Here is a 13,663-nt window from a genome sequence, read left to right as displayed (position 1 = left end):
TTAGATCAAGTGACTAAGTTAGGAAACTATAGCATTTTGACAGTACAATCACTGTTGAATTCAGCAACTCCAGTCATATGTTGTTCAATATTATCAGCAACAACAAAGATCTTTGGTTCAGATTTTCTTCTCTCTCTCTGTTTTTAATGGCACCCCAGGGTATTGACTTGAGCCTGTGTGATTGCCCACCGTCAGCTCAAAGGGCATCTTCCTCTGCATCCTTAGTTTGGTTCCCTGCTGTCCAGCCCTTTCTCCTGCTCTGTCCCAAAGGATCATCTGCATCCCTGCATCTCAGCTGCATCCCTGCATCTCAGCTCCTGTGCCTACCCTAACACACAGCAAGCCAGTGAAATTCACTCCATAGGCAGAAACCACTTATTTCCTCAAATGAGTTAAATCAGAACACTGTAGAGAGAGATGAGCACTAGACTCAGTGCAAATGAGAAGGTGAGACCATATAGCCATGACAGAAGGGGAGGAGGCAGAAATGCCAACAGCAACTAATAGATTGTTTCACCTGTTCCATGTAATTTACAGTCCTAGGGATTATCAAAGTAAAAGCTAGGTTTTAGCTGTAATGAATAAATCATAAGGACTGGGGTTATTTTGTTGTTTGTGGTCTAGGAGACTTTTGTTTTACTGCCTGTGAAGAAGTCTGCTGTTTCCCAGTATTGTGTCAGGGATAATTAGGAAAAATAGCAACATGAAAAGGCCAGTTGGTGTAACACAGGCAGGAGAGAAGTCCCTTGAGAAATTTAAGCAACCTCACATGCATAAAAAGGTTGAATTAATTAGATAAACAAGGAGGAAAGAATACAGAAAACACATGAGAGGTATAAATTATTATGCCAAAGAGAAAAAACAAGATCAAAATCCACTTTCAATCTCAAGGGAGAATTTCTGTTTGGAAAATATATCTTTTTTTCTTGTCTCACATCCTGAAGGGCAAAATTGTGAAAGTCAGGACTTGCAATACCTTTTGTTACACCTTAGGTACTCACAGTTAATTTTTATCATATTTAGGCACCAGTAAAAAAGTAGGCACATTGCTTTCTCTTTTTCTCTTCCAGTGGTATTGTTGCTCAACTTTTGTAGATAATGCATAGTTTAGGCTACACATGGAGGCAAGGGACTGCAGAAGTGTCCGAGGATGGGAAATGTGCAACAGGGTGACTTTGTGGTCCTGGCTCTCTCCCAGCCCAAGGTTTATGCAGCACAGTTAAGTAAGAAAAGAAACGGAGCACAGAAAGCTTCTGAGTCTGCTTGCTCCAATTGCTAAAGGCACTCACAGACATCTTTAGGATAGGAACTACTTCTTTCCTGGTCAGATGAACCTCTGTCCTGGTCAGATGAACTTCTTTCCTGGTCAGATGAACAGGCTACTTGGGTTGCTGGGAACTTTACTTGTGCCATTTCCTGTGGCAGTTTGTTATGGAGGTGGGGCAATTCAGCACTGGACCACACTGACACATGCCCAGCGTTGTGTGATGGCTGTGCTGGCTCCCAGATTTTCCTATATTTTTATCTTCTTTGTATTTTTCCTATATTTTTATCTTCAAGCAATGAAAGAATGGTGGGAATTAAATCAATAGCCATTATGAAACATGAAACAAAATTCCTGGGAAAGGTTACCTGATTAATACATTCTTTCTTCTCTCATAATCTAATATCAGCTACAAAACCAGACTTAGAATAGCTAGGAAATTATTTCAAATTGTTTTACAGGCAAATCTTTACTAGAATGATCAATCTACTGAATAAAAAGCCTGTATCAAGCAGTTTTTGTGCACTTAGGACTTTGAAACTGGAGTCACCATTACATTGCAATCAGAGAAGGAATATGATATATGTGTAAATGAACACATATTAAATTCAAGATAATTCATCCACTGATGAGTAAAATGCTTGTCTTGATTCAGTTAAAAATGTCACCACTGATGATGCACTATCAGGTCTCCTGGGATTTTGGTAGAATTTTAGACTTCACTGGAGTCCAACAGATATGATTGAAACAATTTAGGAAAAAAACAAGACTGAACTGTACTGGCTTTACATTTTCTAAAACAAGAAATAGAAGGCAACCTAAAAAAGTTTGGGGTTTTTTTCCTGGTGCAGGGTTCGTTTTATTATCAGTGCTCTTTTAAGCCTCCACAACATCTGAGAACCCCAAATCATATCCCAGTAACCATTACTGTAGTTACTGATTTCCTTCCAGCAGCACATCTCAGCTTTACTGAGCTCATATTTTGTCCCTAGTCTGAACTGATCCACCCACCCTAGTGGCTGACCTTCTCTAGTTCAAGGAGGTGCAGTACACATGCTCTGCTCCACCTGTGTTTTCCCTCCTTTTAGAGAGATTTTTTTAAATAGCTGCTCTACTTCTCTTCCATCCCATTAAATAGGGTGCTGACTGTATGATCAACTGCCTTCCCTCTAGTTTCAGACTGTTACTGCTAGGTAGGGGAGCACTGAGGTTTCTCAAGGCAGTTCAGTGTAGTATGCTTTTCCAGACAGTGCCATTCTCTGGCCACCTTCATACAGAAAAGAGAAAAAAAAAATCACCTGGATCTCACAGCTGGAGAAATGCTAATGGTTTTTGCTTAAGCAAGTCTTAGTCCAGTAGGTACTTCAAACTGGTAAGAATTCCCTTTTGCAAACATTGACAAAAGCAGTCAGGTAAGAAATGTTAAAAATTATTACACATTTAAGAACACTAAGTTCAGTCTAGAAGCAAAAACAAAATACAGCATTAAAAGGAAAGGGAACAAAAACGAAATAAATTTAGATTCACTGATCAACAGTGCTGACATTAAAGGAATTCATCATATACTTCCTTTCATGGTTGCTCCTCTGTTGCTTAAACTGGAACAAGGTCATTTCATCACTTAAACAGCTGTATGAGAACAATAAACCAAAAATACATAGGATACTGTGTGTCATAAAAGTTTATGCTTCCTGGTAAAAAATGGTGACATTGACATAGATCAAGACTGTTGCAGCTGACTGTTTTAGCAGCAAGAACTGGTTTTACACCAAAGTCTCTGTTTTTACAAATCCTCTTTCACTCTACAGTGACTGCATTGGTTTCTCAAGACACACACACTCTTTATCAGAAATGCATAAATTACAAGTTTTCGTGTAGTGAAGTTCTACCTGCAGAGTCTAGAAGATTGTATCTGTCCATCTGTCAGGGATGCTCAGCTATTTAATTTGAGCCAATTCTTCAACAAGAGGCTCAGAAACTGCCTGCCCTTTTCCCAGGGCACACCCCGCCTCACCTTCTTCACCATGTGCACACAGAACCTACCCCAGATTCCTTACTGAGACTTTCTATCCCCTGCTCCTTCTTGCTAGGAAGAGTAATTAACACCTTTATTGTTCCACAAACACTTTTCATGGGTCATAAGGTTTACTTTTGTTTTTCACTGCGTGACAGTAACACTTTCACTACACAAACAGCACAAGAAAAAAACAGGGCAGTTAAAAAGTGCCCCATTAAGCACTTAATCTCATGTGCTGTTCCCAAACACAGATCTTAAAGGAACCACATCCCAAAAGACTGCCACTTAATAGGACAGAGAACTTAAACTGACTTGGTGGCTTCAGTCTCAGACTCAAAAGAATGGTGACAGCCTTTAAAGATTGCAGTATTGAAAGTTAGCTGTGCTGGTGGAAATATATTTTTTCATTCATATAAGTATGTATCTTCTTTCTGTTTCTATGGAATTTAAGCTTCCAGAAGCAAAGTGAAGTAATACTGGTTGCCACGGAAGCTCTTCAAATAGAAACCAAAGTAGGTCTTCCAAAACTTTTCCCCTTTGTAGTCAATATTCCATTTCTTTCTTCTAATGATAACAGTGAAAACGTGGTCGTATCTTATCTGAGACTGAGCTAATGCTATGTTTTATCACAAGGTGAGAAACCTGAGGTGGGTGAGACCTGGGAGTGGTACAACCAATGGACCAGCACAGGGTTGTAGGGGAGGGAAGGAACTACAGTGCTAGGCTGGAGGTGGAGGTGCTTGGTGGCATCTCTCTAGGTATGCCAGACAGACACAGCCCTGCTGATGGAACACAAAGATTGCTACAGACCTGACTGTACTGCTCATTACAGCTTTACCAGCTGAAGCTACCTGCAACACTGTAAAAAGCATTTTGCACAATAAAGACATAGTCTCAGTGGCACAGTGACATAGACTTTTTTGTCATTATCATAGGTATTTGCCAGGACATGTCAGCTGTAAATATATATATATATAGGTATATGTGAGCATATATACAGCTTATATATTATAGCGTTATAATATCATAATACATTTCAATATTGTAATATTTACGAATAAATAAATATTTGCACATCTAGCTTATGAATCTGTGCTGATAAAATCTGAAAGCATACACCTGTAGGCATGTAATCTGAAATGCCAATCCATAAAGAACCAGTTCAGGGAAAAGCTGAAACATCTCCCACACTTCCTTTGGTAATTCGCACAGTGAAAGCATCTATTTTTGTCTTTGAGTCCCTGAATTTCAAAATTCTCAAACACTTGGGAAATTTATGCTCTCTATCTTCAGGCATTTAACTCACTGACAGCACTGGGATGATGGTTTCATGCCACAGTGAGTTGATATAACACTTTATTCCTAGCAAAAGGGACAAGCCTTGTTCCTGTCTTCCACAGATTCCTCTCCACCCTTACCCCTGCAGCCCCACCAGTTAACTTTTGCTTTGTCAGATGCTTATTTGGCTATGAACCTTTTTACTCACTAAACCAATGGGGAACATTTTTAACCAGGGTAGGGAAGATGATAAGGAGTCAGCAAGATAGAGGAAGGAGCAAAGGAGGGAAAAGATCTCTTTGTGTCAGTGAGTATTTACACTTATAACAAATTGGAAATCCTCATGGCAAATGCACAAGGTCAAAGAACTGCATAAAGAAATGCAAAGTATTTTACTCAGTCTTTATTTGTAGAATATATAACATTAATAATAGCAAAATGTCTCTTATAATATTATACTAAAATGAACTAGAAACAACTTTTCCACCTATTTACATTTCACTTGCCCATAGAACTTTCTTCTTTTAAGTTCACTAGTCTTCATTTTGGATGGTACTTTCATACCCACAGATACATCATCTATCCTCCTCCCCTGCAGCTGAAATAACTGAGCCTTCAAAGCATCTCTTGTTATTCATCTGACTTCTATGCCTGTTTTTTGCTGAATATGCTCCTGCTTTACAAGGAATAACACAGATTTCCCAGACCTACCATGGATAGACCACATTCCAAATCCTTCCCAAAAGGGTAAAAAAGGAGTCTCAAAGCTGATTCCTGCAAAATAAGGCAGCTAATACACCATGCTTATTGGGCCATCTATACAGAGGCTGCTCTGCTCTAAACTTGAAACCAGGCAGAATTATAGTATGATATCTCTAGTATATTCTCAATATTAGAGAAGAGAAATAGGATTGTCACATAACACAGGATTTTTCTTACCACACTTTAGCTAACTAAAACTCCAGAATGTAGTTTAAACCACCCTTAAAGGTCTCTTCCAGAACCTGAGGAGAGAACAAGATGCCTCTGAAGAGCACCTCATTACTTTCTTGAAGAGCTAGTCATGAGAGAGCAGGAAGATGTTCTCAAAGAACAAGCTGGTTGAACTTAACAGCTAATAAGATGCTGTTATATTTTGAAAAATATGCAGATACCTGTCGCTGTTGAGCAGCTAGCAGAGTAATGAATGCATCAGTTCTCAGTGGCAAGAAGGAATGACCTTTATTGTTTTGATTTCATCACATATATAGAGTTCTCAAAAGTCACCCAGATTGGTCAGTCAGAAGCCTTCCCCCAGGCCTGATTGGCCAGGCCTGCACTGCCCAACTTCTGGGACACTGTTCCAACAACATCCAAACTTTATCTTTATTTACAAAACACAAGAAAACTTCTCATGGGAAAAACCTGTGCTAGCCACAGATACCTACAGAAGAGGCACTTGAGCTCATGCAAGTGTCAGTGTCAACCTATTCTGATTATCTTTGTATCAATCTTGTCTGTTTCTGAAATGTGCAGCTAGATCACAACACACCAGCACACATTTATAACTGAAAAGGTATTAATAGGTCTTTTCAGTTTCAATCATTTAAAGGTGCTAAACAAGAGAAGGATGATTATTAATTTCTTCCATTTTAAAAATTTTTACCTCAGCAATAATTGTTTTTCTCTGAACTATGTGAAATATGAGCACACAGAAAATCAACACTGAAAGGAAGAAGTGCTGTTAACTTTGTCAGAAGCTTGAGTTTAGGAAATAACACACTGGTAATTACAAAGATTGCCTTTACATTTTCTGCATTATCCCTGCAACACAGTAAAGGCTTCTTCCATTTATTTGCACAGGAACATCAAAGATAGTCTCACAGGGGAATCTAGAGAATTTCAGTGGTCTTTCTTTATAAAAACGAGCTGCTTTAATTAGCCTAATATGTGATATGAAATCAATCAGTAATTAGTATCTTTGATCAAAATCTGCACTAAAGCCAGTTTCTTCCAGAATGTTTGATTTGCAAACAGCAAATGAAACAACGTGTTTGAACAGAGCAAATTAGTGTATATATAGCAGTATTTTTTTGGGGTGTATATATTAATAACCATCACCTTTACATAAAATGCCCAATGGGCATTTTCTGGTGGACATAATCTATTCACAAAATATATTGGTTTGGAAAAAAGTGAAAGAGGTTTGGCTCTTCTGAAAGCTGGCTCACACATATGACTGCTTCAGAAAATCCTTTATTCTGAAGCAGATGTAAAGTCTGGTGTCAAGAAAATAATCAGAAATTATATTGAAATACTGTCTCACACAATGTCAATGCAGGACAGGGATGCATGCATTGTCAGGGAAGTCCATCAACTGAAAACAGAAGAGAAAATTATTGTTTTGTTTCTCCAACTTCAGCTATAGTGTCTTTTCAACACTTCATTTGAAATCTAACTCTTGTTGACAGAGATTGGGAAGCAAGCATATTAAGGGACCTAAACTTAGCATCCCTTGAGAAGCCTGAATAAATAGCTTAGCCTTTTCTGTCTTTGTGCAGAGCTTTATGTTTTAACCTTCTTCATGTTTTCAAATCCTGCTTTTGTCGGAAGTGATGTCTCCATCTCTCTGAACAAGTCAAGGACCAGGCTGAGCACTAGGTTTACATCTGAGCATATCCTAGATTTGTCAGCAAGAAAATTAAATGTTTTTTAGCATGAAGAAACATGAGGAAGACTCGGCAGTGGATGAATTTGGGTCTCAGACCTGCCGCAGACAGCTGCTTCCATCCTAAGTACCAAGGTTTGTGCTAACTCGCATCTCATGAGGGGTCACTCCCACTCTTGCGACCCTTCCCCATCCTCCCTGTGCCCTTTTGTCTCCTGTACCTCCTCCCACGCCCCTCCTGCCTGGTCTGTGCTACAGCTGTGCTGCTGTCAGTGTAGCTCCCACGGCCCTAGTGAGGGCTCTTGCAGGCAGCACTGTGATATTGCAAACATTCAAAACCCTGACAGCTATTACAGTGCCCTTGCACCTCCCCATCACACCTCCCCATCACTCCTGCAGGCACCACAGTTTCAGTGTGCTCATTTTCAGCCTTGCAAACAGCATGGCTTGGTGAGGCTGGCATTGGAAAAAGTGTGAGTGGAAACTGTGAGCCAGTGCTTGGTTTATGCACTGGGTTAGCTAAAACTCCATGCATGGTGTCATATCGACATTGCACATTTAGGGAGTGATTCATTTCTGGGTGAGAGCTCATTTCTGGGTATGAGCTCGTGCCACCTCCATACTTTTCTGAGGAGAAACCTGTTATAGTGCTCCCTCAGCACCAGTTACTCCTCTCAGCTCAACTCTGCTGCCACAAGTCCCCTGCTTCCCAGCCTTCCCCACTTCTGTGTGTAATTTCAGCATCTCCTTTCCTAACTGGAAATACTTTTTACTGTAATGTGAGGAGATGGCAAGCAAACAAACAAGCAAGGACACTTCATGTCTTACAATCAAATCCATCTGATTTGAGCAGTATCGTGTTTTCCACCCATCCAGCTGGACTAAGTGTGCCTTTGGAACAAAACAGTGTACAGCTACACACTGCTCTTCAGTCCATAACTTGTTTTGCAGAGTGCAAGAACGGCAAAAAGGGACAGCAACACATTATGTTTCAAATGCCTTCTTTTTTCCAGTTAGACACATCCCAAATCAGTGCAAATCTTTAGTCAAAGGGAAATTTTATTCCACTGTTGCCAAGATTTGCACATCAGAGCCAAGCACAAATGCTAAGAGCTGAAGTGAAATCATGCTAGTCAATGAGGCAGAGCCTGCTTCTTCAAGCAGCAGTTCCTTTGAATTAAGGGTTATACCTTGGTCAGCACATTGAACTCCCACTGTGGGCTCTGGCATGCCAAGAATGAGGTCAAAGAAGTGCAACATTATTAATGTCATGTTTTAAGAACAAACCATCATCCATTCTGCCTAACTGTGCTTTTGTTCCTTCTCAAACTCCATGCTCATCAGTTACTGAGTGCTGGGGTTTTGCTATAGTAGCTCTGATAATCATTATATATTTTATATTGCATTTAGCATTCATCAGCCATGAAAGGACCTGGACTGATAACAATGGGTCACAGTGAAACAGAACTTCAAGACGAAAGGAGAAACAGACTTAAGTAGAATGGTCAATTTGAAATAGACCTTTTTCCCCTAGTACAATTTAATATGCATTAATTTTCAATTTAAATAACAAATAAAAAATGAAGTATTGAGTCATTACAGGGATGAGATAATTGGCAGAGCTACGCTAGGTTAAACTCAAATTATACTGCAGTAACTGCTCAAAGGAAGTCTAGTTAAAATAGAAGCCACTGAGTAAAAAATTTCTTTTCCTTTCCACTCCCTTTTGTCCTGCTGCAATGCATATAATTTTTTAGGGACAGGAATATAACACTTATGCTGCATTTGTGTGCTTGTATAAGTCTTTGCAATCTTACTGATTGCTGCAAATTTGTTAAAGCTGCCCTAAACCCTTCCAATCAAATATACTCAGTTGTGTCCCAGGGAATAACTACTGTCTTCCACTGTAAACTCTTTCAATCTCATTTCCACATTAGAAAGCAGCAGCTCAGCCTCAGCAAAGACAGTGTTAAAAGACCCACTGTGGATGATTCTCAAGGCAAGAGTCATAATTAAACTTTCTAGTTATTCTCTTAGTCTGTTCCCCAGAAACCAAACCTTCCAACAGCCAAATAATCAGTAAGTGTTATAAGCAGAAAGCAGTTTTCCTTGTTCCATGCTGGGAAATGCAAGCAGGCACTAATCCCAAACATACTGGACACTTACATCTCCGTAGTTCTTGTATAAATGACACAACACATTGAGGAATACATACTATAACCATTGCTTACCCACCTTGCGGCTTTTTCAGATACTTTACTTTTGCTAAGGAGAGAACCAATAGAAAACCATGAGGCAGATTGAAAGAAAAGTGAAAAATAAAGCAACCCTGATGTCTCTGATGCAGAAATCAGGAGCAATAGTTCTTAAATAAGCTGTTTTGGTAGTTGTAAAATTAATGATACCTGACCTACTGCAGATTTTTGTCTCACTGGTCATGTCCTGTTTGGATTCTCTACTGGCAAACAGCAGTAAGCTGACATTGCAGCCTTTACCACCATGGGGGAACTAAGTCATAATTCTCTCCTCTACTGACCTGTGAGTTTTCATGAAATTTGAGGGAATGAGATGCCTTTGAAGCCTCTACCTCCCTCTTGAAATTGCCTGAAATTGGTCAACACATTAAAAAAGGGATAGGGAACAGAGAAAAACAGGGACAAATATTAAAGTTTTATACACCTTATTTCTCTGTGAAACTCAGCCAGAAACAGAAGTTAAAAGCAAGGAAATACTTGCAAATACAATACTGACACTTACAGGTAATGTGAGTGATATTATGAACGAGTGATATCATGACTACTTGTAAGTAAAGTAGTTACTAGTCAGTAAAATGCAAGCTAAATCCATCAGTTCCTCCTCTGAGCTTAACACCACTCTTGATTTATACCAGTGAAAGCTCTGCATTATGAAATTAATCATATTTCCTGATGCTTGGCTATAATCAGTCTACTGTGAAGTGCCCCTTGGACATGCTGTTATTCAATCAAGACTGCTATTTTTTATAAAGAGCAAGGAAAGTGTTAAGAATTTCCACAAATTCCTTCATCCTTCTAACTACACCTTCCTTAGCCCCAAGGACTTTTTATGACTTCCTCACACAAATAAAAGCAAAGGATTTGGAAAGCCAAGCTAAGTCTACAAACAGATCACACAGTATCTCAGATCCTTGTCTGACATAGCCAGGGAATCTTGACAGCAAGAGCTCTGGGTTTTTTCCTTCTATTTAACACGTATAGTTTCAGGAAAGTGTTCCTGGCTTAAACTTCTTGTGCAGGATGAGATCAACTGCTAGGATAGAGCTGATCATGTAACTTGTTGCTGCTCAAATTGGTATGTTGTTCTTTTCCTATCCTTTTCCCAGCTACATGGTCCTCGCCAAGCTTTGGTACTTAACTAATCCCACCCTCGCTTACTTCAACTTCTTAAACCAGAAGGAAGGTAAATTCAGTAAAACAAAGTAAGCTGGTTTTGTTTTGCCTCGTACAAAGGAAGTTACTGGCCCATTCATGCTTCTCTAAAACTTCTCAGAAGTGGTGAAACAAATGACTAACATTTTGAGGCAGATGAATCAGTTTTAAGTCAACTGGAAATCTCTGCTTTTCATGTTTAATACAGTCTGACACACACAAAAAAATTTAAAAGGGCTGTTACTTACTATTTGTCTTCTGTTTTCTACCAGGTAGATGCCAACAATCCCTAGGAAAGATCCAAAGCCAAGCTAAGGCAAAGAACAAAACCAACAGAAATGCATGAGGTCAGCTTATCTGGACAAAATACCAACACATACAGTGATATCTGAGCTAATGCACCACACAGATGGGCTGAATGGGGCGGGCCAAGGGAAAGGGTAGAAGTTACTGTTGGACATAAATCATACAATGTAATGGGAAATGGCCAGGACTGCAGCTCTTTGATAGCTCAGTGCAAAATTTGTCATGTAGTAAACAGAAGTCCATATAGAGAGGCCTCTATAACCTGACTACTGCTACCATTGCCATGTATAGTTTTACACACTGTAAAGCAAAAACTAACTAAAGTAGGAGAAAAGAACACATTTAGTCCACACGTCTTAAAGATTTGCAATTTTGGAAAATTGCAAATCTTTAAGAATTGCAGACAGTTTTTCCTCAAACAATTGATGTGTTCCTGCCATGCAAATGACCCAAGTTCAAACCCTTAGAGTTACTCTTGTTTGATTTTAAGGATCAGACACTATCACCGAATCCAGAAAAACTCCTTGCTAAAATGCTAAAAGGACCAGTACAGTCAGCTGCATCACCAACAGCCACGGGAGAGAGAGGGGAGGAAGGGACAGTGAAGTAAGCTGGCCTTAATGCTCTAGTGTTGCTTCAAAATCAGGATGGTAGAGAAAGCCCCCTCCTTACGATGGGCCCATGAAGGTTTGGAGCAGTAGAAACTCCTTGGATTCACAGTTCCAGCCCCTCTCTGCCATGAGGCCTCTGAACTGAGCTCAGAGCCTCTCCTTCAAACCCAAATTAAGTTTTTAAGGACTACATGTTCCAGCCAAGGGCTTCATCAATGCCCGTAAATTCCTTGCTGTTATGCATAACTGCTCACAGCAGAAAGCAAATCCCCTGCAAGCACTTTACTCGCTCAGTATCACAAGAGGAACCCGTCACTGGCTTCCAAGAAAGCGAATGTAGGGAAAGGAGATTTGCTCTTGAGTGCTTTGGGAAGATTTATGTGAAAGGGAGGCACAAGGACTAAAAGCAGAGACTTTGAAAGAGTGGGCAAGTGCACCCATGCTGACAGCTAAATAGTAGAGATACTTGGAACTGTGAACAAGGACATGCTGTTCAGGGGACAGCAACTTTGTAAATTAAGATAACTACATCAAAATGACATCTGGTTCCAAGCCCCATTTTTCATTCCAACAGGAACAATCCATAAAGCCTCATTTATGGCTGGTGCAGGGGACACAACATGAGTAATACTATCCATGTGAATAAAAAAATGACCAAATACAGAACAATAACAATTAAATCAGAAAGACCAGAACCATAGAGATAATGATGAAAGCCTCAGCATTACTGAGATTGTTTTATGGTCGTATAAGCTGCTTTTTTGTCTGTTTAGACAACAGGCTATTTGGGACTCTGGGAGTCCAGGTCAGTATGGTGCTGGGACAACTGGACCCTGTTGAAAGATTATAAAAATAGAGAACAAGAATTATACAGTAAGTAGTCACAGAGAAGTGACATGAAATATTTAAATATAAACAATATTTATAGAGAAATGAGGCTGATGCAGTTCCAGCTTTGTCTTTGCAGACCGTTCCAAAAATACAGTCCAAAGTGACGACCAAGCACTAATCTCCTAAATGCAGACACCTTCCAAAGTGTAACATTATATTAACTCATCTAGGCTGAAATATTTTATGTTCAATTACTTTGGATGAATTCATTCAGGTAATACCTAGCACTATAAAGATGTATTTAAAAAAAGATTTTTTCAAAACAAATTACAAGTGATCACATTTGCAGGGAAATTAAGGCACGTAACTCTTCTTGAAGCCAGTGGGAACTTGGCAGAAGCCAAATTGTATAAGGGATCTAACCCTGAAGACCGTTCTGCAAATACTTCTAGATACAAGTAAATCTATGCCAGTGGATAGTGTTATTCATCTTCACAGGTGTTTTCAAGGCAGGGTTAATTCTGAGTGTTTTTAAGACTAAAATCGCTTACCTAAGGTCAGTGGAGATTTTGTCTCATCTGCCAGCTGTAAAATTAATATTTTACTACTGAATTCTATGAGAACTACACCTTATTTTTAAGTGGAATTAATACTGTCTGTCCTCATAGTCTTGCTTTTGTCTGAGCCCAACAATTAAATATGCAGTGTCAAATTCACTCTCGTGGCTTTAGGTATCAAAAGGTTTGGGATCAGGGCTATCCTGGTTTTTTAAGCTCCCTCTACTGTCAGCAGAGAAGACAAGCACCTTTTGAGGGCTCTTCAGCGCATTCTGAAAGAGGTGATGGTGAGAGGGGATTCTGCCCCTCTTCTCTGGTGAGACCTGACCTGAAGCACTGCCTTCAGTGAGGCCCTCAAGATAGGAAGGGCATGGACCTGCTGGAGGGAGTATAGAGCAGGGCCACAAAGATGGTCAGAGGGCTGGAGCACCTCCTATAAAGACAGGCTGAGAGAGTTTGGGTTGTTCAGCCTGGAGAAGAGAAGGCTCCAAGGAGACCTTATTACTGCCTTGCAATTCTTAGAGGTGCCTTACAAGAAAGCATGAAGTGATAGGACAAGGGGGAATTTCAAACTGAAAGGTTTTAGATATTAGGAAGAAAGTCAACTGTGAAGATGGTGGAACTGGAATAGGCTGCCCACAGAAGTTGTGGCTGCCCCATCCCTGGGTGGCTTCAAGGCCAGGTTGGATGGGGCTTTGAGCTACCTGGGCTGGTGGAAGATGTCCCTGGTCATGGCTGGGGAGCT

General features: G+C 40.0%; 1 protein-coding gene across 2 annotated transcripts in view; it reads right to left on the bottom strand.

Moving 5' to 3' along the window:
- Positions 1-13,663, bottom strand: part of TMEM255B (transmembrane protein 255B) — a 261,876-nt gene that overhangs the window by 238,831 nt on the left and 9,382 nt on the right. For both annotated transcript variants that reach the window (XR_014850258.1, XM_085053572.1), the window contains exon 3: positions 10,862-10,924. Coding sequence is in view for 1 of the 2 variants with exons in the window: in XM_085053572.1 (XP_084909698.1) it covers positions 10,862-10,924 (63 nt within the window). In the remaining variant the exon portion in view is untranslated. The remainder of the gene's footprint in view (positions 1-10,861; positions 10,925-13,663) is intronic.

The sequence above is a fragment of the Lichenostomus cassidix genome, chromosome 1 (assembly GCF_008360975.1).
Source record: "Lichenostomus cassidix isolate B80296 chromosome 1, HeHo_3.0, whole genome shotgun sequence".
NCBI lineage: Eukaryota > Metazoa > Chordata > Aves > Passeriformes > Meliphagidae > Lichenostomus > Lichenostomus cassidix.
The sequence above is the reverse complement of the archived record's forward strand: the minus strand, read 5'-3'. Positions and strand labels throughout refer to the sequence as shown.